Here is a 26,745-nt window from a genome sequence, read left to right on the forward strand (position 1 = left end):
CTCCAGGAGGATCAGGGTGCTGCCAGGAGAGGCAGGCCCAGGGTGGGGTGGGGGTCTTAGCTAGCAGACGGTGTGGCCCCCAAGGGTGGGGTCATGTTGCCCCACCTCATGGTTGAGGCATCCACAGTCGAACAGGTACTCACGCTGAGATGCCAGCTGACTCTTCTTCCAACAAAACAACGTGCTGTGAAGGGCTAGCAGGACTGGAGCCTGGTTCCAATAGTCGGAATTCTGCCAGAGCCTCGCTGCCCCAGGCCCTCGGTACATGCTGATGCCTCTGCTGGGCCCGTCACAGCCCTGGCCTAGGGCCACTCCAGGGTCCAGTAGGTGCAGCGCCTGGCTCCACAATTCCTAGCTTCAGCACTCCGGAGGTTGGGAACACCCTCTGCCCACCCACCAAGGGGCAGGAGGGGTTAACCAGCACAAGCACCTGCCGAGGAGCCCAGCCCTGAATGAGGTAAGCAGAGAGGCCAAGGACCTCACAACAAAGAGATAGGACAGAACTTGTACAAAGCGTTGAACTTTAAACAAAGGCCACAGGTCCACGCGTGGGGGAACTGGGGGGCGGACACTGGACAGCAGAGCGCTGGCCTCTGGACACACCAGGCACAGACACCATGTGTTGGAAGAGAAGACAGACACGCCAGGTCGGGCTAGACAATAGTTTATACAGGTCCATGTCAGGTCCGGGTGCCGCGCCGCATCCGAGGGGCTTCAATTCATTCACAAGCATCTCGTCACTGTGCCTGCTCAGGGTCCACGGGGCACGACTAGGCCCTCCCCATGCAGGTCACATCACAATAATGCTTTATTAAAGGGCAGATTAATATGCAGCTTTGGGAGGAAATTTTTTACAAATATCAAAAAAAACTAACCAAGTATCCTATATAAAACTTTCCAGACCTCCAGGGAGGTCTGCCAAGCAGGACAAAGTGCTCTTTACACAGGAGTCAGGACTTTCAAGTATCTGAGAGGCGTCGAGAATACCCTAACCATTCTACATACATACACGGGCCACTTGGGCACTCAGGACAGGCCAAGTGAGCTGGGGGCCACGAGGGTCTCACTGGTGTCCATCCCCACTGAGCCCCCAGCTCCGGAAGTGGTTCCGCATGGGGCCTGGATGTCTGCAAGGCAAGAGAGGGAGGGGCTTCAGCCTTGGGTCCACTCTGGGGGAGGGCAGGCAAGCCACCGCCTTCTCACTGGGGCTTCAGCTGTGTTCACCCTGAGCCTGTGTGCTTCTGCAGCCCTGTCCAGCAGGCTCTACACTTGACCCTCCAGGGCAGGGGAAGCCTGTGGTAAAGATAAAGTGGGCAGCAAGGCTCAGTGGCCAGCCTCAGGCTGGCTGGCCTCAGGCTGGCCAGCCTCTGGCTCCCTGCCCTGGGGAAGTATGGTTCAGAGGTCCTACACCCCTCCTCCCTAACACAGCTCCTCACCAACCCTCGGGTCTCGGGTTTCCTGAATGTAGCTTTCAGACCAGGGCAGGAGGCCCGATACCCACACCGCCATCACACCAGCCTGCCTGGCGCCTTTCAGGACCTCTTCCTTAGTCCTCATCACAGGATGCGAGCTGAGAGGTGACTAACTGCCCCTTCCCTTCCCAGCTGGCTTGAAGGAAAAGAGAAGGGTGTGGTACCCTGCTCACCCCCAACATCAGAGATGTCCATGATCACACAGTCGCCTTCCTCGTCGTCGTCCTCCTCTGTGTCTGCCTGGAAGCCGTCCAGGTCTCCAGTGCCAACCTCAACAGACAAGGCACACTGTGTCAGCAGCAGCAGACAGGGTCGGTGTGACCCCCACCCTGCCACCCACTGCTGCACACCCAACCCCTCTCTGCCCATCCAGGAGACACTATCTGAGGAGCCTGATGAAAGTCAAAGTGTTAGTTGCTCAGTCGTGTCCGACTCTTTGAGACCCTATGGACTGGAGCCCACCAGGCTCCTCTGTCCATGGGATTCTCTAGGGAAGAATACTGGAGTGGGCAGTCATGCCCTCCTCCAGGGTCTTTCCCACAAAGGGATTGAACCCAGGTGTCCTGCACTGCAGGCAGATTCTTTAAGGTCTGAGTCAGGGAAATCTTAGTGTCTCAAGAGTTACGATCAAAGGAAACCTTGGGAGTACTCTCAAATGAACTAATTTATTTACCTTGTTAGAAAAATAATGCATTATTGTTTGTAAATTAGAATTGGGAGGGGGGATCCTCTACTTTGGTTTCAAAAGGAGATGGACAAAACACATGCTTTCTCTGAATTATTATCTGCTGGAATAAGTAGGTGGCTAAGAAGTTAGTTGGTCAGTGTTTTCTTCTCTGTCCAATAGCTTGGTCCCTCCGCCCAACACTTGTGAACTCTTTCCTCTGATGCCCACTCTGCCCAGTTCTGCCCATGTGGACGCCACCAGCACCCCGAGAATGGGCATCAGGAGGGGTGGGTTGTTATCACTAGCTTCCACCAGAGGGGACAGAGACACAGAATGGGGAAGTAACAGGACCAATCCTAAACACCGCCCATGCACAAGCGCTGGCACAGGCAGTGGAGCTGGGCTCCCTTCCAAGGGGCTCAACACCCTCCTAGAGCCCTTCTACTCTGCGAGTCTGCCTGCAAAAGGGACAACAGTACAGCAAGGCTGTCCGCTGTGCCCACGGTCCCAGCCTGGCTGGCAGACAGCATACGCTCACAGACTCCTCAGTTCTAGTGTAGAAGCTGCAGAAGGGCTCCATGGGCTGGGGGCCCCCGAGGCAGGAATGGCCCCAAGCTGGCATTGGGGCTGCTGGGAGGTGCAGGGCAGCTTCCAGGCACCTGCTTCAGAAGCACAGACAGTGCACTCTCCACTCCCCAGCCATGCAGGCTTGGGTCTGGTGAGCACAGGGACAGGTGGGTCTCCTAGCCTCCCCAGTCCCGGGCCTCCACACTGGGAGCCAAGTGCAGACGGAGGAGGACTGCTCTGGGCCCAGAAGCCCTCTGTGGGAGGAACAGCAGCCCACAGCCCCACAGGCACATGACGGGTCTCAAGCCTCTAAGGTGAGGCTCCAGGATGGGGTCCCACGTGCTGGGCTGAGGGTTGTCGGCACATGCAGCCGGGGGAGAGCCCGACATGCTGCTGTTGCTATCGCAGGCAGAGGGCACAAAGCCAGCCATGCAGCCCTGGGAGTTAGGAAGACATGTCACCACCACCAAGCACTGAGGCTGGAAACGACAGACAGAGCCCCTGCCGGTGCAAAAACAGAACAATGCTGAAGAGCTGAGTTGCCGGGGGGGACAGACGGACACACACACTCACTCACTCACTCACTCTTTGGGGCAGAAGTGGCCCTAATAGCCGGCTCATCTCACTTGATCACGGTACTGTGTAAACCCATAAAGTATAACACTAGCTGGAACTCTAAATGAAAAGCTTCTAAAATTCCCATACGTTAAAAATCCCAACCCGATCTAAAATATTCATACACACCATCCACGTTTTCCCAGGCCACCAACCCGGCCTTCGGGAAGTCTCCCCAGCTCCTGTGTCCTGCCTTGCACGCCAGCTCAGTGCACACCCAGAGCTCTCTTCTGGCCTGCCTGTCCCAAACCACCAGGATTCTGCTGGAGGTGGTCAAGGTCTCAAGACCTCAGCCTCTCTTTCAGCTGGGTGGCTGGGTCAGAACATTCCAGTCAGAAAGACACAGGTGGAGTCTGCTCCTCCTTCCAGGTAAACGGGACTCCTCCCCAGGCAGGCTTGGCCATCCTCATCTCGCAGGCTGGCAGTGCAGCAGCTGTTCTGCGGCCACAAACAGGCAGGAGCAGCAGGAGACAGGAGGAGCCTGGCCCCGGACCACACTGCTCACCAGCTCAGGACCTCCTGTTCCTGCAGACCACCTTCCATGCATTTACGGTCCCAAGGCCTACATGGTCCCAGGGGTCCAAGCGCTGTTACAAGCGAGGATGTGGGATCTACTTCCTGACTAGGGACTGAACCCTCGCCTCCTGCATTGGAAGCTTGGAGTCCTAGCTACTGGACTGCCAAGGAAGCTCCAAAAAGGGGTTTTTAAAGTGCAGACATTACCAGCTACTCTCAGACCCACTGAATCAGAACCACTGGAGCCAGCATGCCCAGAACCACTGGACGTGTGGCCCTCTGTGAGATCCTGCCACACCTCGGAGCCCCTTTGAGGCCAGTGAACGGGGAGAAGCTGAATAGCACTGACTGCTATGGGTGCCATCAGATGAAATGCCCCATGTCACTGCCTCTCACAGACCAACCCCTTACCTGAGGAGAGGGGCCCCATTTATTGGGGAGCACTTTTTCTCAGTAAATAACAAAGCACCAAGAGCAGAGATCCACGTCAAGTACAAGAGGAAACAGGTGATAAGGGCTAACCCGTCTTTCTCCACATAAAGACAAAGACTGCGAGCACGTGTGTGGATGCCGTCGGAGGGGAAGAAGAGCAGAGGGGACTCAGCAAGGTGGCTGTGGAGGGCTGATGAGGGCAGCAGCCCGCAAACCCTGCCTGGACTGGGACACCAAAGGGTCCTTCCAGCCCTGGCCATGTTCACACTGGCTCCCCAGCTGGTTTCAACCTGAGCATCCACAGATGCAGTCTTCTGAGACTGTCTGGTTAATGATGACGTTGACCCTAATGAGCTCTGCAGCTCAGCACAGCTTGAACACATGAGGGCCTGTTCTGGGTCCAGGCCCAAGGAGGGAACTGTCTGAGGGGCTGGGTCCCTCACTCCTAACCAGATGGGCGCTACTGTATCAAGCCGTGTCCACAGCTGACAGGGATGGGGTGGGGGAGTGGCAGGAACAGCTGCCATGACTGCACAGGACTGTCCTAGGCTCCCTCTTGCTGTGATGATTCAGGAAGAAGGCTTACATCGCACCCAAGACCTCATCTGTGTGCGGGCATCACTCCAGGAGCCAGCCCCCTGCCCATTCTGCCCCCACACATGCGGCAGGAGCAGGGGTAGGGGACAGGGAGCACACGCGGGCTCCCTTTATTCTCCCTCACCCCCAGCAGCACCTCCTGGAGCGACAGCACCCTAGGAGAGCCCCGGAGGCAAGCAAGAGACCAGCTCTCACCACACCGTCTCACCCACATAAACTCGAGTCTCTAAGATCTTCAGCTGCGCGAGACCCTGGCCTCAGGGAGGACTGGTGTCCACACCAAGACCAGGCTTCTGGTGACAGTAGCCAGGAGACTAAACCCATCACCTTCCCATGCCACTAACAGAAACAAACGTCAAACACGGACCAAGGCTGAGGCGGGGGCCCAGCCTCCGTGTGTCCAGGCAGTGCGGGAGCCTTCGCTCTGGGGACCAGCAACTCTCAGGAAGCCCACCTGACTCCAGGTGAGGCGAGACCCTCCCTGTACGTGGCCTATCTACGTGAGGCCACACGCTTCCTCCTCCATGTGCTGTCAGGATACAGTTACTTGGCTGCTCCCACCATGGACTCCAGTCTGTCTCCCCTTTGATGGCGTTTTGCTCACCACTGTCTACAAGGCCTAGCAGGTTACCTGGTATGGAGTAAGTACTTAGTAACTGTGTTAAATGAACACCAAAACAAACCAAACAGAAGCTGCTGCATGGAAAAGATGCACTTTTCATTCAGCACTGAAAAGAAATGAGCTGTCAAACCATGAAAAGACAGGAAGAAAGCATAAAGGCACAGAACTAACTGAAAAATCCAGTGAAAGCAGTAGGCCCAGTGGCGGCCCAGGGTAAAGGGAGGGAAGGACCAACAGGCAGACCACGGGTGTGAAGGCAGTGACATAGCTGTGTGACACTGTGATGCCACACACGCCATCACACATCTGTTCAAACCCACAGGACGCACAGAAAACCTTGGAGTCTGGGTGACAGGGGGGCGTCCACCTAGGTGCATCAGCTGTGACAGCCACGCAGACTTTGCTGCGAGTGCTTGGTGGGTGGGGAAACCTCTACACCCACGCCTCTATTTTGGTCAGTTCTGTCACCTCAGTTTTGTTATAAATCTAAACATGCCCTAAAAGGAAAGTTTGCTACAAACTACAAGCCGCGGCGGGGTCTCACCTGCCCATCGTGCCGGCGCTTTTTCATGAACTGGGTGATGCACATGCTACCTGCCGACTTCCTCTTGAGTGAGACAGGCATACCCTGGCCGGGCCCCGGGGCGGGGACGCTGCCACTGTCCTCCTTGGTGGCCGAGGGCACTGCGGTGACATAACTCCACTGGCAGGGCACAGGCAGGTGCTCCTGGGCGAAGCTCCTCAGCACCTGTGGGTGGACGTACCAGCACATCCTGAAGTCGGGCCTCTTCTCATACACCGAGTTCTCAGAAATAATCCGCTTGAGCCTGGCCTTGGAGGGCACGGCCATGTCCTCGCCGGTGGGAGGGGTCTGCGGGCGGGCAGGGCCAGGGCTCGGGGGGCTGCCGGCGTCCCTGCTGAGCAGTCCTCGGCGGCAGCACTCCTGGAACTCCCGAATGATCACCTTGCTCCCATTCACGTTCCCATGCAGCAGCGGGAGCAGCTGGGCCAGGACTGGTGGGGAGAGGGAGCAGGGGGAGATGGAATGAACACGGCCCCTGGGAGGCTGAGACACAGACTGCTTTGGGTGGCCTTGTTATCCTCCTGGCTTACTGAGACATAACTGACACACAGCAGTGATTTGACTTATATCGCAAAATCACCACCACCACTACAGGTTTAGCGCAGGTGGCTGCTTAGGGGTGGATTTAAACACAGGAACTGCTCCAGGAGAGACTCTGGGAGGCCCACACTTCATGAGGCGGGACTGGTTGGAATAAACTGTCAGGCCTCCCCTCTTGTGTCCATTTTCTTAGTAACTGCCCTCATGCACCCATTCTGAGTGGCCCTCCTGGCTCTGAAGAACTAAGAATGTGTGTGACCCTCAGGGAAACAGGCTGACTTAAGCAGCCACCCTGTACAGCTCTCATGAGCGTCACAGAAAGGACACCTCCTCAGCAAGCACTGGCTCTGGCTGTTTCTTTGAAGCACCAGTGAGTTACTTGGCCACCCTCAGAGGGAGTCTCCTGCCCCGCGCCCGCCCAGAGCTGGTGCTCACTCTGCTGGTCCCTCTTCTCTCTCTTTGAGGCCTTGGGCGTCTGCTCCTCCTCGGGGGGCACCGTCTCCAGCAGGCAGGCCGTGAACTGTTGCAGCACCTTCAGGTCAGCACCGCTGTCCTTGTCAGCCGCCCAGATGCAACCGATCTTCACGGGCTGGAGAATGCGGAACCGCTTTCCCTTGGCCAGAAACTCGTCCCACTCCTTGGCCTTCAGTTTCTGGCGCACCTTGTGATTTTCCGGGTCGGCACACTCCTGGCAGGTTAGAGAGCAGACACTCGCTCAGGATCCCTGCTCCCCAGTACCCCTGGTGCCCACCTCTGGGACAGTGAGAGAGCATATGGGAGGTGGGCAGAGCTCTTCACAGACTCAGGGCCAGTGTGGATGGCACCTGACTGGTGATAATACAGGCAGAGAATGTTTTCAGACTGAATAACTGGCACCTTCACCGGCAAGTATCTTAGGTGCACCTGCCTTTCTAGCCCTCACTGGAGAGTCACAGGTATTTATTTTTATTACCTCTTCAGTAGACCTCTTAGCACCACTCTGGGTTTTCTGCTTAACATGTGATCCTAGAGCTGAAATCACCATGCTGGGCCTCTCCCACCTCAGAATGATGCCACTGTGGGCCAGACAAGACCCATCTGCCTTGCTGGTTGGAAATGTATGAAGGACAAAGGTCCCCAAGTGTGACTCTGAGATGGGTCACACCTGCCAGTCTCCCAACCCGGCAGGCCTTCAGAGCTCTGGAAATGGCTCCCTCAAAAGTCCCACCATCCAGCAGAACTGAGAAAGCTGGGGGGTGAGGCTGAGCCTCTGAGGAGCGAGGTCCACAAGGAATCGGCTACAGGGTGGGCCAGGACCTACGCAACCACCCCCAGGTCAGCAGCCACCAAGCTCTGGCCCAATCACCTCCCGTCCACCCCTCACCTCAGTTACTCCTTCATCCTCAGACAGGTACCCGTGGGGCACGAAGAAACCATCGTCCTCATCCTCATCCTCTCCCACGTCATCGTCCTCGTCCTCAAGAGAAAAAAGCACAGTGATAACGTGTGGAAACATGTGCTTTACTTATAATTCACTTGTGAACACATAAAAAGGAAACAGCCTTCGAGTGCTTCATGTGTCATTTCTACGGACACCCTGAGGATCAGCCAGGATCCCATTAACTAGCCCACTATACTCTGGTGGGGGTGGAGGGCCAGGCAGAACATAGATAAGTGGGGCCCAGAGTAAGGCAGCGGGTGTGGCAGGAGACGGGCGGGCCCACCCAGGAGTAGCTGGGCACTTTCCTGTCCACATCAGGCAGGTAAGTGTCACCAAACAAGGGTTTCCAAGAGTAGCTATAAATCTGGTGCTGAGATGCTGTCTGAGGGAGCCCTCTCGCCAGAACTCTCAGCCCCTGCCACGCTCACCCCTTCGCTGTGGGACAGGGACTCTCCCGGCTCCTCCTCTTCCCACTCCTCATCGCTGTCCACCTCGTAGTCAAGGAGGTCCTGAGGGCACACACACAGCAGTCACTGTCGTCTCCAGGGTCGGGAAGGAATGGCAGAGCTAAAAAGCTAGAACTCTGTGAAGCCCCAGGGCCGTGGGAGAAGGCCACGCTGAGAAGGATACGCAAGGGTTGGAGCAGTGCCCACACACTCACCCTGTCCTGGGCCCAGGGGTCCCTTGGGCGGATGACTGTCGTCTGCTTGTTCCACGTGCCCCAGTATGCTGGCCGGTGGTTCTCAGAGAACTGTAAAAGCTTCATCCTGCCAAACTTTCTCCGCTCAGGAACGCCGTCCACTTTGCTGCTCTCCACAATCACCACATCGCTGGAGACAAAGCCTGGCTTAGAAGGCTCCTCATGGTGCACTCGCCCACCACAACATCCTTCTTCCCGGGGTGGCAGGTTGTGGGCACTAGAGATTGGCAGCCCTAAAGCAGGCCAATGTTTACTCCAGGGACATGGCGTGAGAAGGAGAGAGGAACCAGATGGGGAGCTGCTGCCCCACAGCACGTACAGAAGTGGGCATGTGAAAACAAGTACACTGGCAAGAGACGGGGAGCAGCCCTCCAGGCAAGTGGTCTAGACGTCAGCTCCATCCGGGGAGGGGTCTGGGGACCCAGGAGAGGCAGCCTGCACTCCAGAGCTGGGACTTTCTGCAAGGCCACCACACCTGGGAGACTTCGGAAGTGAAACCAGGAGAGAGCTGATGGAGCAGTGGAATTCGGGGCCTGAGGCCAGGGAGGGAGCTGACCGGTCAAGGCCAAGGGACTCAGCAGTGACCGGGCTCTGCTTGGCCACTCAGGACTCTCCAACTTCACCAAGGGCAATTGGTAGCTCCCCTCAGAACTAACCTGTTTGAGAGGTTTGTGTTCCGGTTAGACACCACAGTGGGCCCAGACCTGAGCGGCCGCCGCCTTTTCAGATCTTGGAGGAAGGAGAACTCACTGCTCTGCTGCTGGAGGAGCTGGTCAAGCTGGTCACACAGGTCTTGATCAAAGGCAGTCCGGCATCGAGGGGCGAGGACCATGTGCTCTTTGATTTCGAAAGGGGCAAACTTCCCACAGGAACCAGCCAGGGTCTGAAATGGAAAAGGGATGTGATGGCACCACTGTGCTTACTGTGTGACGGACCTGCACAGCAGGTGTTGAGGAGGAGCCAAAGGACGTGGGACCCAGTGTCAAAGGAGACACCTCACCAAGAACAAAAACCAAGATAATATAAAGAACCAGAAATTAGAAGAAAGCCAATCCTGCAGTAACCTGACAAAAAAGAGGAATTGGCAGAAAAAGAAACAAAATAAATAAAAAGAAATAAAATGATAAACACAAAGAGCTGTTCAACTGCATCAAGAATCATGGAGAAACACAAAGAGAAATACATGTTTTTCTTCACCCATCAGTCAGGTCCACAGAAGTGTGAGACACTCACGCACTGTTGGGAGGTGGGGGTGGAAATCATTGGCAAGGGGGTACCAAGTATGATGCACCCACACCATGACACGGTACTGCAGCAACGAGAAAGAACGAACAAGGGCCAATGTGGAAAGAATCCAAGATACAACTCAGCAAAGCGGTAAACAATAAATTCATAATTTGTTAGGTACATGAATACACAAACATAGGAGGGAGGGAAATGCTCAGTGAAAGACCTGGAAGGATACCCTTGCACCTCTGGAGCATGGAGGAGGGAGAGGATGGAGGTCTGTGGTTTTCACAGGCAGAGCCTGGTCTAGAAGGTGACAGGAAGCAAAATCCTGTGCTGAATGAACCCCATGGGTTGTTTTACGCTCAATCCTGCCTCTTATCTTGAGCAGACATCCACTGAGGGTGAAGACTGGTCTTTCTCCCTCAAGGAGCTCAGCACAACCTCTATAAACACTGTAGTTTGAGCAAACGTGCCATTTTTTGCCTTTCTGAGCGCACAGTGGATGGTAAGAATTAAACCTCCAGATTCTACTGAAGATAGAAGCTCCCAAGGCCAGAGGACATCCCTCTCGATGAAAGCCACAGCCAGTGGGTCAGAAGAAGCCTTTTTATTTTTCAAACAGTACAGCCTGACAGAGACCAAAATCAAAGCCAGAGGAAGCAGGCTGCTCACCTTGGGGGCCTGTGGGGTCTTTGGTTTCTGGAAGAACCTCGTGATTTCGGCCTTCTCGGCTTTAATGCGCTGCAATGCAAGAGAAGATGAGGGTGAGAAAGAAATAGAGAACTTAAGCATGTAAAAGCCCCTGTAACTGAATTCCAAGAATTTTTACGTTGAAAGCATTAATTTAATGCGAGTTCGCCAAACCCACAAATGGGTACCAGGCAACTCCAAAGGTTAGAGCTGCTCCTGTGGGCAGAGGGGCCAGAGAAGACAGCCAGCTGGGCAGGGCTGGGCCAGCACCCAAACTGGCCTAGTTACAGGTGTCAGTCCTGCCCACCCCCCTCCACCACCACCTCAGGGAGGACACGCAATACCCAGCAGCAATCAGGCAGAAGCCCTGCTTCTCAAACACACGGGAAGGTGCACGATCTAGAAACACATTCTACCTTTTCTTCTTCTCTCAACCGTTTCTCCTCTTCCTTTTTCCGCTTCTCCTCCAGCTTTGCCCTATGAGACATCACACTCAGTGACACCTGCTGGCCCAGGCCTGTGCTGATGCCCGTGGAGGGGGGTGGGGTAAGGTGACAGTGGGACAGGCAGAGGGTGTGGGACCCCAGATGAGGGGGCGGGGCACGCACTCCAAAGCCTCCTGGCGCTCCTTGCGTCTCTCCTCCTTGAGCCGCTGCTTCTCCGCCTTCTCCTTCTCGTCCTTCTCTCGCTTCTCCCGCCGCTCCTTCTCCTTCAGCTCCTTCTCCTCCTCCCTCTTCTTCCTGGCCTCCTCCTTGGCCCTCTTGGCCTCCTCCCTCAGCTTCTCCTTCTCCTCCTTCTCGGCCCGGAGCTTCAGCTGCCTCCGCAGACGCTCCTTATCCTGCATAGAGACGGCACACAGCTCAGCCCGGCGGGTGGACACTGGGGAGGGCAGGCTGTGTGCAGGCGGACGGGGAGATGCGAGGCCCGCTGGCCAGCACACACACAGAGAAGGGAATATCTGGTCCATTACATCTCCCTTCGCGCTGAGAAAGGCCATGAGGATTGGCCAGCTGCCACAGGGCCTCGTAGGCGAGTAACAGTATGATGCGTTTAAGACACCATTTTCAAGCGTGGAATGAGGGTCAACTTTTACTTAATTAAAAAAAATGAAGTAACCCCTTCTCGGCTGCCTACATGGGATACCCGCTGTTGGGTAGGAGTAACATTTATTTGCTCAAAAAAGTGTGGTAATAAAGACACATTTAAAACATCTTGCCTCCCTGTCCTCAAAACAAAAACATTTTCCTGGGGCTTCCCTGGCGGCTCAGTGGTTAGTACTCTGCGCTTTCACTCCAGGGGGCACAAGTTCCATCCCTGGTCAGGGAACTAAGATTCTGGCAAGCCACAGCCGAAAGACATTTTCTTTCCATTCCCTCCAAAACTATTCTAGACAACAGGGTTTATTTCATTTCTCTGGAAATGGGAGAGCAGGATGAGGCAAGGCCCAGAAACCTGACGAGTTAAGTTTTAAAACAGTGGGAAACAGATGAGAACACATTAAAAAACATAAGCAAAAAAACCTTTTTAATCTGTGAAGCCATTTCTCAAAAAGGTTTTTTTGCTTATGTTTTTTAATGTGTTCTCATCTGTTTCCCACTGTTTTAAAACTTAAAACCATTTCTTTTAAAAACCATTTCTCAAAAAACCAAACAAACATCTTTCAGGATCTGAGAAGGTCAGAAGGTAAGAAAAGACATCGTGATTTCCGTGACAATGCCTGGGCCTCCTCATCACCAGCAGGAGGAAACCACTGGTTTCTCTGAAGCATGAACATCTCATTTTATCGGTTCCTCATTCCCAAGAATTTGTATGTGGCCTGGAGCACTGACTTAGTATATAACATGGCATTCACACTGAACAAGTTTCAGCTCTCAGACAGAAGGGATGGTACCTTCTAACATCGCCAGTCATGTCGGAGGCTTTGCGACTCTCTGGACGGTAGGCCACCAGGCTCCTCTGACCATGGGATTCTCCGGGCAAGAATACTAGAGTGGGTTGCCACTCCCTTCTCCAGGGTATCTTCCCAACCCAGGGATCAACCCCGCCAACTCCTGTGTCTCCTCCTGCACTACAGGCAGATTCTTTGTCCACTGAGCCACTGAGGAAGCCCTACCTTCTCACAGCACTGGGTAATTTTCCAGGACAAGAATCATCATAGGCTTCCCACCTTTGGCAGGAGCCAGACAGCTCAGCTCTCCATCTGGGCCTATGACTGTGCCTTTGTCCCTAGAGAACACCCTGCCCTGATCAACCTTTGCTCCCTATCACAAAAGCCATGGAGGCATGCTGATAGAGACCTGAGAACGTCCTTGCCAAATGTCCTCGTGGGACCCTTGGAGCAGGGGCTTGAGTAACTGATCAAGTAACAGGGTGAGGAAACCAGAAGCAATTGCAGAGTGGTGGTGGGGGGGAGGGGCTCTCCTTGCTAACTGCAAGGACAGGAGGCTTCTGGAATTAGGCATAAATCAGACCTCTTCAGCTACACCTGCCAAGCAGGTGTCTAGTTCTGAAATTCCAACAAAGAATGAGATAAACTTTCAAAAAGACATCAGGAGCACTTCCCTGGTGGTCCAGTGGTTAAGACTTTGCTTCTAATCCAAGGGGGTGAAGGTTCAATCCCTGGTTGGGGAGCTAAGATCCCACATGCCTCTGCGGCCAAAAAAAAAAAAACAAAACACCAACCCAATACTGTAACAAATTCAGTAAAAACTTAAGAAACATTAAAGCCATCAAACCTGAACACAAAAACTGAACGCGGCCATAAGGCAGACAGCACAAGAAGCACCTGATGAGTGCCCCTCCCCTGAGCTGGTGCTGAGAGGGGAGGAGTCCATGACCTGCCTTGCAATTCACTCAGTAAGAAAGAAGGCCCCCCTGCACTGCTGTGTGTAACAAGTAACCCCCCAGATAAAAGAAGACTCAACAGGGAACCCCTTTACAGTAATCACCCATCTGGTATAAGGGCCCTGTTACAGTGCCTCAGAAGGAGTGTGTGTAACTTCGATCTACCTGTAGGAGCATGGGGCGCAGGGAGAGGAACTGGGTTCTTTTTAAGGCGATTTTAAATTACAATGGGGGGGACTTCCCTGGTGGTCCAATGGCTAAGACTCCAAGATTCCACTGCAGGGGGCATGGATTCAATCCCTGGTCAAGGAACTAAGATCTCACATGCCAAGTGGCTCAGCCAAAAATCGAAAAAAAGACAAAAAAAAACCCTACAATGGGGATGCCTAACTATTATGACAGTACTGATTCTAGTAAAAGCTTAAAAAAGACTACAAGCGAAACCTCCGGATTCAGCAAAGCTCAGAGTGATGCAAGCTACAAACATGAGGCCCAGTTATGTTAAATGAAGCAAGATTCGAAATGCTGCCCAGGGCGAGCAGGGAAAAGTGAAAACTGGGTCAGAGCCATGCAAAGGGCTTTGCTTCCCATTTACTGCGAAGAGTGCAGCTGGGGAACTTGCTACTTCAGGGGACAAACCTTACCCTTTGCAGTTTCATCTTGTTCTTCTCTGCAGAGCCTCTGACCAGTTTTTTAGTTATCTGAAAGTAAAGACACTGAAATGAGAACACGGGTTCTTTCAATCACTTTAACACGTTTAACACACTAAACTGTCCTTGAGGGGAGGTCTCCGGGAGGGCAACACTGCAAAACAACAATGGAAACCTTTCTGGGTGATGGTTCCAGCAAACAAAACCAGAAGGTCTTGGTTGGGTCATAAGCTCCAATGAAAGCACATAAGCATACATGTGGAGATATTAAGGGAGGCCAGAAGGCAGATGACCAAAAATGGAGGCCAAGTTTGGTATCGAGAGCCACAGGCAAGGCCTTGGTGTTGGGGAAACACAGAGCAGCAGGCCTATAAGCAACTGTGGAGGCCGAGTCCCGAGTCCTGCAGACACCCAGCCCTGCACGGCTGCCCCTTCTACTTTTCCCCAGGAAGGCTGACAGTGGAGGTTTTCTGCGACTCCAGGCACACCTTGCTTTCTTTCACTTCCAAGATAACACATTTAAAAAAAAGGGGGGGGTGGACAACTCTGCATTGGGCAAGTCTTATCAACGCCATTTTCCCAACAGCATTTGCTCCCTTTGTGTCTCTGTGTCACATGTTGGTAATCCTCAAATTTCAAACGTTTTCATTGTTATAAGTGGTATGCTGATCAGTGGTCAGTGATCCTTGACGTTACTACTACTACAAAGACCACAACTCACTGAGGGCTCAGACGATGGCATTTTTTGCAGTGAAGTTTTTTTTCTGGCCATGCTGTGCAGCATGTGGGATCTTGGTTCCCTGACCAGGGATTGAACCCACTTTCCCTGCAGTGGGAGAGCAGAGTCTTCACCACTGCATCACCAGGGAAGTTTCACAGTTAAGTATTTTTTAAATTAAGGTATGTACTTTGGGCAACCAACAGAGCCACGTGACTTGCTTTACTGTGACATGCACTTTATGGCAGGGGAATCTGAAACCAGATCCACACTAGCTCAGAGGTCTGCCTGTCATGTCTACAAATCAATACCATGTGACTCAAGCAACCATGCGTGGGCTTGGATTCCCATGGGCCACGAACTTGTACTCCTTGCCCAGTGAGGCTTTACCTCTTAGAACATGGCATGAATGTCCAGGATAAAGAGTCAGCTTGCCGGAAGTGGTAATCCGGTCCAGAACCCCTATATTCTAGAGCACAGCATTCTCAATTGCCCTGCTGCATACTGTGCCTGGGCTGCAAGGACAGACCAAGACACGTGGCTGGGCTCCCTCACCATGCTGGCAAAATGGCTCTATGGGGTCGCACAGAGTCAGACACTGAAGTGACTTAGCAGCCGCAGCAGGAATACACACAAGACCAGCCTAGTGGGCTAAGCTCCCTCCAGAGCAGGGTATCCTGGCAATCGTACCATTCACTGGACAAGCAATGAGGAGAATTTGGGCTGGAAAAAAACACGCCCTCCCTCCCTGGGCTCATCTTATGCAGCCAAGAAATGAGACAAGATGAAAGATCAAAAGCCCATCTCTCTCAAAACTGTCTGACACACTGACAAAACTATATGAAAACAGTGCTTTCTCTCTTAGGGCAGGAAAGCCCGGCCTTAAGACTTCCTACAGATTAACACATACAGATAAGACACCTTTCTTACTCGGGACACACTGAGTCCTTTCTAGACCGAGCCTTCCCTCAGCAGAGGGCTGAGCCTGGCCATGTGAAAGCCACGTGACTGGCAGAGTGCTCAGCCTCACCTCTTTAAGCCAGGTGCCCACAGAAACACCAAAGCTGTCTCATCAAGCGCTTAAGAAAAAGCACCCACTTCTCCAGCATCCACTCTGCCTGTCAAACCTGCGGACTTCACCCCCACAACAAAGGAGAAGGTAGCAGGGTTTGGAAGGTGCTGTATCTATGTCACTGTCCTTTGTATTCAAAGAATACAGCACCAAACGTCACTGCCACACCCTGCTGTACCAGGGCGTTTGTGCAGGAAGACGTGTTAGGTCTCGCCCATACTTGCTAAGATTCAGCTGCAGAATCAGGCGCCTTCCAAATCTTACCCTGTGTTATGAGTTCAGGAATAAAAGAGTTCACGTGATTACCAAGAGCTGGCATCATGATATCCAATAATCACAACAACTGCAATTTAACTTACAACTAATATCTCTTCTGCTTTACCATACATTTGGATAAACCTTACTGAACGGCTATAACTTTATCTTCTTGAGATTTGGCCTAAGTATTTATAGAACTCTTTCAAAATACAGGCCACACATTTTACTTACCTGGAAAGTGTTAAGTGTTCAGCAGCTTAGTCGTGACCAAATCTATGCAACCCCATGGACTGTAGGCCGCCAAGCTCGTCCATCCATGGAATTCTCCAGGCAAGAATATTGGAGTGGGTAGCCATACCCTTCTCCAGGGGATCTTTCCGACCCAGGTATTGAACCTGTCTCCTGCATTGGCAGGTGGGTTCTTTTACCTCCTAAGACACCAGGGAAGCCCTATCTGGAACTCAGCTACCAAAAGTAAGACCCAGGATTCTAGTATGAGGTAAAAACAGATACATCAACTACCCAAGAGTCAAAACATATGTAACCACATCCATGCAGTAAAATTCCTGCACTGTATTCTGGAGACTCCAGAGCCCCCTCAGTCTGGTGAGAGCAGTGGGAGGAGCGGCGAGGTGAGGAGGGAGGTCCCACAGCAGCTAGTACCCTGACAGCAGGGGAGGGAGAGCAGGTGGAGGGGAGACACGACTCCAAGTGCCCCAGGCGAGGGGGACTGTCAGCACGCAGACACTGACACGACCAGTCCTGTGAGCCTGCACTTCTGAACCACCACCCAGGGAAGCTCAGGACAATTATCAGCCATCAAGGCTGAGAGTCAAGAGACGATAGAAATGTCCATTGGGACTCCCCTGGTGGTCCAGTGGCTAAGACTTAGGGCTCCAAATATAGGGAACCTGGGATTTGATCCCTGGTCAGATTCCGTACGCTGCAATTAATCATTCTCATCCCACAACTAAAGATCCCACATGCCACAATGAAGATAACTGGAAAATCCGTCAGGCTGCAACTAAGACCCAGGGCAGTCAGATAAATACTTTAAAAAAAAACAAAAAAAAAGAAAGAAATATCCGTCAACAAGTATGACTGTGCAAACTGCAGTTTATCCATACCATGGCACCATCTGCATACAGTATAGCAGTTAAAAAGACATACATCTTCCCATCCCAGTGTAAAATACAGGTAAACATACCCTGGAATAAAAAAAGAAACATACTGACAGTATATGGCTCATGTAAGGTAACAAAATGATACTGAATATTCCCAGGGATCCTTCACATACACACCACACAGAGCAATGTAAGACAACTACAGTGGCAACCTGCAGGACAGGAAAAAGCCAAAAGGGACTTTGACGGTCAGTGATACATTTTTTAAAAAACAGAGCATTTAATATAATTTATTATTTATAATAAATAATTTACCATCATTTAATATAATTTAAAGAGTTCCAGCAACTGTACAGAGGCAAGGCGTAGATTCCGGTAACACCACTGTATCCACACAGTCCTTTAGGGAACAAACATCTGAGTCAACAATAACATGGACTAATCACACGTGTCTCTGCAAACAAACTGGAGAAACAGCTCTATCCCAGGTGGTAAAAGCTCTGAGGCCAAACAGCCACGCTTTGGCTCGTCAAGAGACCTGGGGTTATCTAGAAAAGGCGTTCCTAAGTGTTTTTTCAAAGTCAGGCTCTCTAGATGAAGGGATGGGATGATCTGCATTTTAACGAGCTGGGTCTCCCTCTCGGCCACACATGCACGCACACACGGACCAGCTAATGTTTGGGGGTTCCCAATGCAGATTTATGATACCAAGTCCAGGATAAACTGAGCCCAATAAAAACCACACACATGACATGGGAATAAGAAACAATCTGCAAGCCTACAACAAGCTTCTGCCTACAATCTGGAGAAGAGAAGGCAGAGAGAAAATGGAAAAAGAATTCCCCACAGTAACAGGGGTCAGGAAGAACCTGGGCCCACACCAGGGAAAGTTGTAAATGTTAGTTACCAACTACAAAAATCAACCACTCAGGAAATCCAGCACTCCTGAAAGTGAGGAGATAAACCAGAAACTGAGTGCACAAGGCCCTCGGGCATCTCCTGGTTGTCACTCCATTTCACTCTCACACATGGGGCGTCACCCAGCATCAGGGGGCTCTATTGCACACTGTGGGTGACTGGGGCAATTCTGCGCCATAGGCTGGCGGGGAGGGCTGTAAGGCCTCACCACCTGCAGCATGAACTGTTTGCAAAGCTGAGTGATAACACTGTCTTCTAGAACATCTAAAACCCCAAGCCTGTGTAGGGAGTCAGATCAGGGTCTCAGAGGCAGGCTTTGGTAAACTCAGCACACCTGGTTCACGTGCGCAGCGTTTAGGCCGGTGCACAGGAAGTAGCGCTGCTTGGTGACAAGCCCCAGCAGCGTGGCCTCCCAGTCCTGGGACCTGGCTATGTGCATAAAAACAAACTTGAAAACAAAGCTATGAAGGAAAATGAAAATGTGTACATGTCCTGTTCTCTGGGCTCAATGGCTGTCACCAGTCATGTGACAAAGTAGTTCTACAAAGCAGAAGCTGCAAGGATTCAGTGTGACTGGAGGGTCAAAACAGAACAAGATGGCTGATGGCATGGGACCCAAACTCAGGTTCTGAGAGTCTGGGTGACAGCTCAGATGGGAATTTAAAAGCTGAGTATCTCAGTCTGACACATCTAGAAACTCAAAAGGAAAAAAGATGACCCTGGACTTGATTGCTGTGAACCTAAAGAGGAAGCCACTTTCCCCATTCTCCAATCTCCTCGGGAGATAAAAAGATAAGAAATGGAATCGTCTAGAATAATGGCTAATATGCTAGAGATAGAATTTCAGAAAGCAGTCAAGATAGGCAGTTTATGGTCAAATGAAGCAGGTACAGTAGAAAATAAACGACTCACCCCAGGATCCAATCTTATGTGAAAACCCTATATGAACACATGCAAGTGCTACAAAACCCTCAAACCACAGACACTGTGAAATATGCTTTGTGATTCTTGACTAATTGATTCAGTTCTACCCATAGGACCTCAAGGACAGGTGAGAATAGAGACATTTGCCATTATGTCCTTTGGAAGCCAATAATAGAAACAGAAATTTCCAAAGCGACCTGCCTGGGGCCTTAAACACGGAGCCAGGTCTTTTCTGTTCTCATTTCTCCGGGTTAGGTTTTAAAACAGGCGATCATGAGAGCTGACCCTTCAGGATGCCCCATTTTGTTCTTCCTGCTGTCTTTGGGTCTCGTCACCAACGCTGAGTGCTTACCAGCAATGACTGTATGCCTCTTGTGTTGGAAGAGGAGTGCCTAGAGCTGAAGTTAAAGGCTGACTTGAAGGACTTCCCTGGTGGTCCAGGGGCTGAGACTCTGCGCTCCCAATGCATGAGGACCCAGGTTTGATCTCTGGTCAGGGAACTAGATCCCACAAACCGCAACTAAGAGTTCACATGCTGCAACTACAGATCCTGCATGCCACAACAAAGATCAAAGACCCTATATGCTGCAACTAAAACCCAGTGCAACCAAATAAACATCTAAAAAAATATGTGTGTGTACACACACACACACACAAAAAGGCTAACTTGAGGATCACAGCCATTAAGTCACTAGTGTGGCTAAGGTGACCAGCACCATTATTAAAGTGTGAACAAGGCTACCAGGAAGGCACGAACACACACACTGGTGCACATCGCAGCATGCACAACAATGAACATTTCAGTGGCTCTCGGTATCAGAAAGAATTCTGCAATGGACCTGCCCAGGTCACAAGAGCTCATCTGTGGCCACACTCACTCAGCCACTAGCCAGCTGGGCAACATAGGATCCCTGGGTGAAGAGTGAGGGGCTGGATGGAAGCCTTTAGGTTCAGGCAGCACTGACTCGGGGGAGGTACTCACTCTGCAGACAGGTGTGGAGGCAGGGAGGGGGCTGGGGCCTGTATGCAGCTTTGTGGGCACAGACTGCCCCTCGGGGGAGCTGGTGGGAGAGGAAGAGCTCAAGGACGAGTGGCTCAGTGCCAAGTCCTCTTCTGGGCTGGACTCCGGTGTCTCGCTCTCAGAAGGCACAGCCTGGCCGGGAGGAGTGGCAGGAGGAGACCTGGCTGGCGGTTTGGGGGCCAGGATATCCTGCAAGAGAACCACGGGCATCTTCCCCTTGAACAGGATGCCCCCGGCTTCACGCCAGCCGTCCCGGTCCTTCTCAGAGCACGTGCTCAGGCCACCAGTCAGCTTGGGAGAGTTTTGGGGTGAGCCCCTCTGTGCGAGTCCCCTCCTGTCTACACCCCCCGAGTCAGCACCCCCTGCCTCTGTCTTGCACGGAACTTCTGAAAAGGCCTCTTCGGGACTTGCCAGCTCGTCCTTCTGATTGGCCTTTGGCAGTCCCCTGTCATCTCCAGCTTTGTCTGGGACTCCATTTATGTTCTTCTGAGCTGGGGAGGCGGCAGAATTCAATTTACTGTGGCCCACCATGTTGTCCCGGGGGTTGCTCGAGTCCTCTGTCAAATCGATTATGACCACAGCCTGGCCAATACTGGTTTCAACTTGACTTCTTAAAAAGTTATCTAAGGGTCCCTTCCCATTGACAAGTTTTGGCCTAAAATCGATGTCAGAACCCATGTGACAGTTCTCCAAGTGGTCCAAAGAGGTTTCTAAGTCGTGGACTTGAGTCTGCACAGGGCCACCCTGAGAGACCCCTGTGTCGTCCAAGCCATCGTCAACTTTCTCCTTGGGGACAAGATTCAGGCGCTTGAATGGCAGTCGGGCTGAAACCAGAAGAGAAGGAGGACCTCTTTTAAGCGATAGTGTGAACAATGACAATCAATACTTTAAAATTCCATATTCTCAAAAAATGAACAACCTTGATGTACTTGGGGGTAGAGAGGATATCTAAAGTTTAAAAAGGGATTATCTTTTCACTGGATATGAGTTTGAGCAAACTCCAGGAGATAATGAAGGACAGGGAAGCCAAGCATGCTGCAGCCCATAGAGTTGCAAAGAGTTGGACACGATTTAGTGACTAAACAACAAGTCTTTTCATTATGGACTTCTCCAACAACCAAATTAAAAGCAAAAACAAATGAACAAAAAAAACAAAAACAAAAAAAAAGAAATGGAAAACAAACAAAATCCCCAAACCCTGACAAGCTTTTAGAGCAGGGACTCTGCAAGAATTTCGAAGAAGACATTTTCTGATCTCTTTGAGATCCAGTTCAAATTCTAAAGTTATTTATTATGGGTGGAAATCCCATTTGAAGATAAGTGTATCTGGTTCCAAAAGCTAAAGAGACAGATCCATTTGCAGTTAAGATTTTGTTCTGCTCCTAGCACTCCAGGCTGTTAGCTTTTCTTGCCAACGAAACAAGTATCCTCCCACTGCATGTCAACCTTCTGGATGGTTCTGAGAGACAGGCACATGGAAGACTGAGGAAATGCAGATGGGTGACTTTCTTACAGAGTCTGCCTGTACTCAAACACCCAAACATCTTATTAACTACTTTCTAATATAGACCAAACATATAAACCTGTTCTGGCTTCGTTTATAAGATGATCATGCCCACAGATTCTTCGGTTTGGCCCTAATCCTTTAACCTCGGAAGGTGGCTGCCCTTCATACAACTCCTACCAACACCAACCTTGCTGTCAGTCGTTACAGGAGAAGGCTAGCTGCTACAGGGGAACCAGATAACCAAGCTTTGAAAACCCAAAACCATCCTTTTTTATATAGTCCAGCCACTAATCTGACCTAAGGGAAAATTCATTCCTCCCTTTTGCATGAAAGGATTTTGAGACACTTCCTGTAAAAAGGTGTTCAACCAGGGACAGCTGTGCCTGCCAGGGGACATCTGGCAACATCAAGAGATGTTATTGGCTTTGACAACTTGGGATCAGAGGCTAGAATGCCTGTGAAACTCTCTCCAGCCGTGGTCCTAGCCTTTTTGGCACCAGGGCCAGGTTTCATGGCAGATAGTTTTGCCATGGACTGAGGGTGGGGGGATGGTTACATTTATTGTGCACTTTATTATAATTACATCAGTTCCATCTCAGATCATCAGGCACTAGATCCCAAGGTTGGGTACCCCTGCTCTACGGTATATAGAATATACAGTATATTTTTCCTCCATGAGAAAAAATACTACAAAGTCAATATGCTGGAATCCAGCTGTAAAAGCAGCAACCTCTGCATCTGGTCCTGGGAACAGCACGCAGTGAAATGGGTTTCCCAGCTTCCAAATGTAAGATGCAACTGTCTTCTCCCCTCTACCCCCTTGATGCTTCTGATGAGGACCCCAGGAGATGGCCTGCCTCTGCTCAAGGGAAGTGAAAAATATAATAATTGAGAAAACAATGAAGGACATAAGCTAGGAACAAATATTTAACCCATTCCCAGAGTTACCTTGTATTAACTTCTTGACTGGAAAAGCTGGCCTGTCTTTGCAATCCATGGCTGTGAATGAATGTCAAAGGATATGTTATTAAGTGCTGGAAACAATGGAGCAAAAAATACAGTACCTACTATACAAAGTGGTTGTCCAGTGGGGCTCATCTGGGTACTCTCAGCACCATCCTTGGGCTTCCCTGGTGGCTCAGTGGTAAAGAATTTGCCTGCCAATGCAGGTGACACAGGTTCGATCCCCAGTCAGGAAGATCCCCCGGAGAAGGAAATGACAACCCACTCCAGTATTTTCGCCTGGGAAATTCCATGGACAGAGGAGCCTGGCAGGCTACAGTTCATGGGGTTGCAAAGAGTCAGGCACAACTGAGCAACTGAACAACAAAGGACATTTTTTGGTTGTCATGACTGAAGAGAGTGTATTACCAGCATCAAGTGGGTAAGGGACAGGAACACTGCTAAATATCTCACAATGCACAGGACTGCTCCCCACCACAGAGAATTATCTGATCTCAAATGTCAGTAGGTTGAGAAATTCTACCCTGAATGCTGTCACATCTTGTTTTATTCCCTTGAGCACTTAGCACACCTGAGACTTTTATGTTTCTGTCTCTCCCCTCATCTGAACACCAGCTTTGTGACAGTACACAGACTCGTCCCACACATGGGTTCAGGGCATGGCAGGTAGTAGGAAATCAAGTAAGGAAACTAGAGATGAGAGAAAACACTGCATCAGCTGATTTTACCATAATAGGAGACCAAACATTCTTCTCCAATCCAACCCCTCCCCACCAACAAATCTGTACAATTGGTATAGGGCTTATTTTCTCTTAAAATAGGGTTTATTATAAAAGGTGATACAACTTAAAGCATCTCGAGCCTGCCAAGTTGGAGCTGAAGCAAAGTCAAGAAATGATAAGGGAGGCTATTTTCCTGCACAGGGGGGAAAGAAATATGCAAAAAAAAAAAAAAAAAGGCATAACAGTATCAAAACTGGTACAGAAATGACCATAAACAGAACTAAGTCCTTGAATAAATATCTTCAAATGGCTAGAATAAGTTGAGAAGCTGACATCTGCTAGATCTGGCTTGGAAAAGTCTAGTTATTTTGGCTAATCTACATTCTTTTTTTTTTAAAGATACATACGAGTGAGTATTTTTAAAAATCAGATCCTGGCTTTCTAAAAAAACTCAACTGCCCACAGATGAACCTACTCTACCTGCTTCCAAGCTAGGAATACAAGAAAGGTACCCAGAAAACATTTCCTTTCTTCCCATTTCAAGATAGTATTATTCCCAAGTTTTCAGTTCTCAAAAACATGAACTCCTCCCCGCCCCCGTTGAAGGATACACAATCTTTAGCCACTTAATTTTCAGTCAATTACAAGGATTTATTGGCATGGCCTTGAGTCACCAGCTTTGATGCAAGCAGAACAGAGGTGCCCTCAGGTCGACATAAAAGGGATCCCATCCAAGGGACTCAGTCTATTCAAAGGTATACATGCAATTAACAAACATTTCTGTACACACTTACCACTGCTTTTTATTCTGAGACTATATCCCTCCTAATTTTATCTGGCATTAAAACATCCTCCCATTTTAGGATAGCCTGGTCATAACAACAGACGGTGCTTTGTAAATTTCTTAAACATCCATACTGGGTCCAATGACCGTCCATGACAATCAGCCCCAACTTTATATGAGTTCTGTCTGTTTGAAATCCCAGTCTGGAAACAGCACAGTGCTTCTCAACTAGGAGGCATTTTGACAGTGGATACATTTTTGGTTGTCTCAGATGAGAAGGGCTTGCTACTGAGATCTTATGCGTGGAGGACAGAGATGCTGCTACAGTGCACAGAATGACCCCCAGTGTCAATAGTGCTGAGGCTGAGAAATTCTGAACTAGATTAACGGATGTCCCTACCAACACTTAATTACTGGGCACCTACTACGTGTCAAGCAAGCACTGCGCCAAGTCCTGGGGGCAAAATGGGAGTGGAGCAGGTGAGACAAGCCGTCTGGTCCTCCTCAGTTCGCCACCCCATATAAGGGGCCTGCCAGGAGCCAGAAAGCCCCCTCCCAAGACACAGGAAGGAGAAAGATATGTCTTCCTGCATATCCGGCGGCATCAAGAACCCGGGACCCCTACAACCCGGGCCTCTTACCTGGGCTGGCCCTGACCCTTAGACGGAGCTGTTCCGGTCCCCCGACCCCATGGGACCCCGGACCTTAGTTTCCACATCCGGCCCATAGCGCCGCTGCAGGGTCCAACTTGTCCGGGGGACACAAACGCAATCGGTAACCAACAAATCCGGCCCTTTCGCCTCTTTGGGTCTGTTTCCCCTCCGGGCTACACACACACCCGTCACCGCAAAGCGCTCTGGAAGGACGAACTGACGTAAAAGCACCGGAAAAAAAATGGTCGCGCTGCAACAATAACGTCAAAGAGGTGCCTTTCGGGTTGCAAGGCCCTTTCCCGGGGTTGTAATGGTTCCACGGACCGAACGCCAGATGCAGAGCCGTGGGCCCAGGCCAGGAGGCCAGTCCGCCCCCAACCGCCGCTTCGGCCCACACAGGCCGCGCGCCGCGACCCCCCTTTCCCTCAGCGCGGGCTGGAACCGACCTGCGGCCTCTCCCCGGGCGCCCGGCGCCCCGCACTCCGGCTCCTCCAGCATTGCGCTGGCGACGTCTCGAGTTCCCCTCAGGCGGCGGACGAGCGGGCTCCGCTCAGGCGGCCGCTGCTGCTCGCCCTCCCGCCCGCGCCGCTGCTGCCGCGGCCGCCGCGCTCGTATTTGGCGGGAACCGCGGCGACCCCCGCGGCCCACACGGCGATTGGGTGATGCCGCGTCACGTGACGGCCCTACTAGGGAAAAGGGGAGCGCCGGGAGCATCATCGCGAGAACCGAAGCTTCCATTCCTTCCATGGCTCCCCTATTGATATTCCAGCTGAGGGCGGGGCTTCCTCACGGTGGCCTGCCATTGACGGGTAGCGGGTGTCCTGCGATTGGTGATGGGTGATGTCAAGTTGAGTGTTTGACACTGTGATTGGCTGAGCCCTGTGATATGTCTGTGGGAGGCGGGACGGTCAGGCTCCTACGTCACGACGAAGCGCTTTACGCAGCGCGCCGGTGACAGCCTGAAACTGCGATTTTGCTGAAGACTAATTTTTTTTATCCTGATTGCACATAGGTTGTGGCTCAGACGGTAAAGCATCTGCCTCCAATGCGGGAGACCTGGGTTCAATCCCTGGGTCGGGAAGATCCCCTGGAGAAGGAAATGGCAACCCAGTCCAGTATTCTTGCCTGGAGAATCCCATGGACGGAGGAACTTGGTAGGCTATAGTCCATGGGGTCGCAAAGAGTCGGACATGACTGAGCGACTTCATTTCACTTCACTTCACTGAATATAGCCACAGTAATTAAAGTTATAATTTATATAAACAATAAAAGCAAAATAAACTCTGGGCATCGCTTCAAAAGTATTTGAGATACGATATATATATATTCAGAGGAAATGAATGAAATGGATATTTCTTGTTTAATCCTCAGGGTTTTGCACATACTGTTTCTTCGCCGGAAACACTTTCCGTAGCTCCGTCCCTAGTTGATTTCTACGTCAGTTTCAGATCTTAGATTGAAATCCCAGGGGAGCCTTTCTTCACCAGCCTCCAAGATGAAGTTGCCACAACACTGTTCTTTTTCTTGGAACAATTACAGCTTGTGCTTCTTTATTAACATGTTATTGGCTAGTGAATTCATTTCTGTTTTTATCGTCAGCTCCATGAGGACATGAATCATTTATCACAGTATCTGCAGGACCTACTGGTGACTTATTCATTAGTAGGTACCCAATAAATATTTGAGTGAATACATAAATATCATTTGATTGAACTGTGTGATCATGTCAGTTAAAAACTTCACATGGAACAGAGACCTTCAGAGTCAGTCTTTGAGCCTTAGAACAGGTTTTCTTCAGCACCAATTTACTCTCTCAAGCAAAGCAAAGTGAGAAGCAAATAATTAACTTAGTCCAATTTCAGAATCCTATTTATCTTGTAGATTGGATAATTACATCAGTAGGGTTGGTTGAAAATAATGTGGAAAAATAGGACAT

General features: G+C 51.0%; 1 protein-coding gene across 1 annotated transcript; it reads right to left on the reverse strand.

Moving 5' to 3' along the window:
* Positions 1–981: 981 nt before the first annotated feature.
* CHAF1A (chromatin assembly factor 1 subunit A) lies at positions 982–25,307 on the reverse strand. Its single transcript, XM_068980896.1, has 15 exons — positions 25,256–25,307; positions 22,636–22,686; positions 20,142–21,004; positions 14,140–14,196; positions 11,260–11,489; positions 11,068–11,128; positions 10,634–10,702; positions 9,388–9,614; positions 8,693–8,861; positions 8,460–8,540; positions 7,975–8,067; positions 7,047–7,299; positions 6,033–6,502; positions 1,646–1,742; positions 982–1,127 (listed from the first exon to the last, which is right to left on the reverse strand). Exons 1-15 carry the CDS (start codon positions 25,305–25,307, stop codon positions 1,027–1,029), a joined length of 2,874 nt encoding a protein of 957 aa, XP_068836997.1. The 3' UTR covers positions 982–1,026.
* Positions 25,308–26,745: the final 1,438 nt, after the last annotated feature.

Source organism: Capricornis sumatraensis, chromosome 9 (assembly GCF_032405125.1).
Source record: "Capricornis sumatraensis isolate serow.1 chromosome 9, serow.2, whole genome shotgun sequence".
NCBI lineage: Eukaryota > Metazoa > Chordata > Mammalia > Artiodactyla > Bovidae > Capricornis > Capricornis sumatraensis.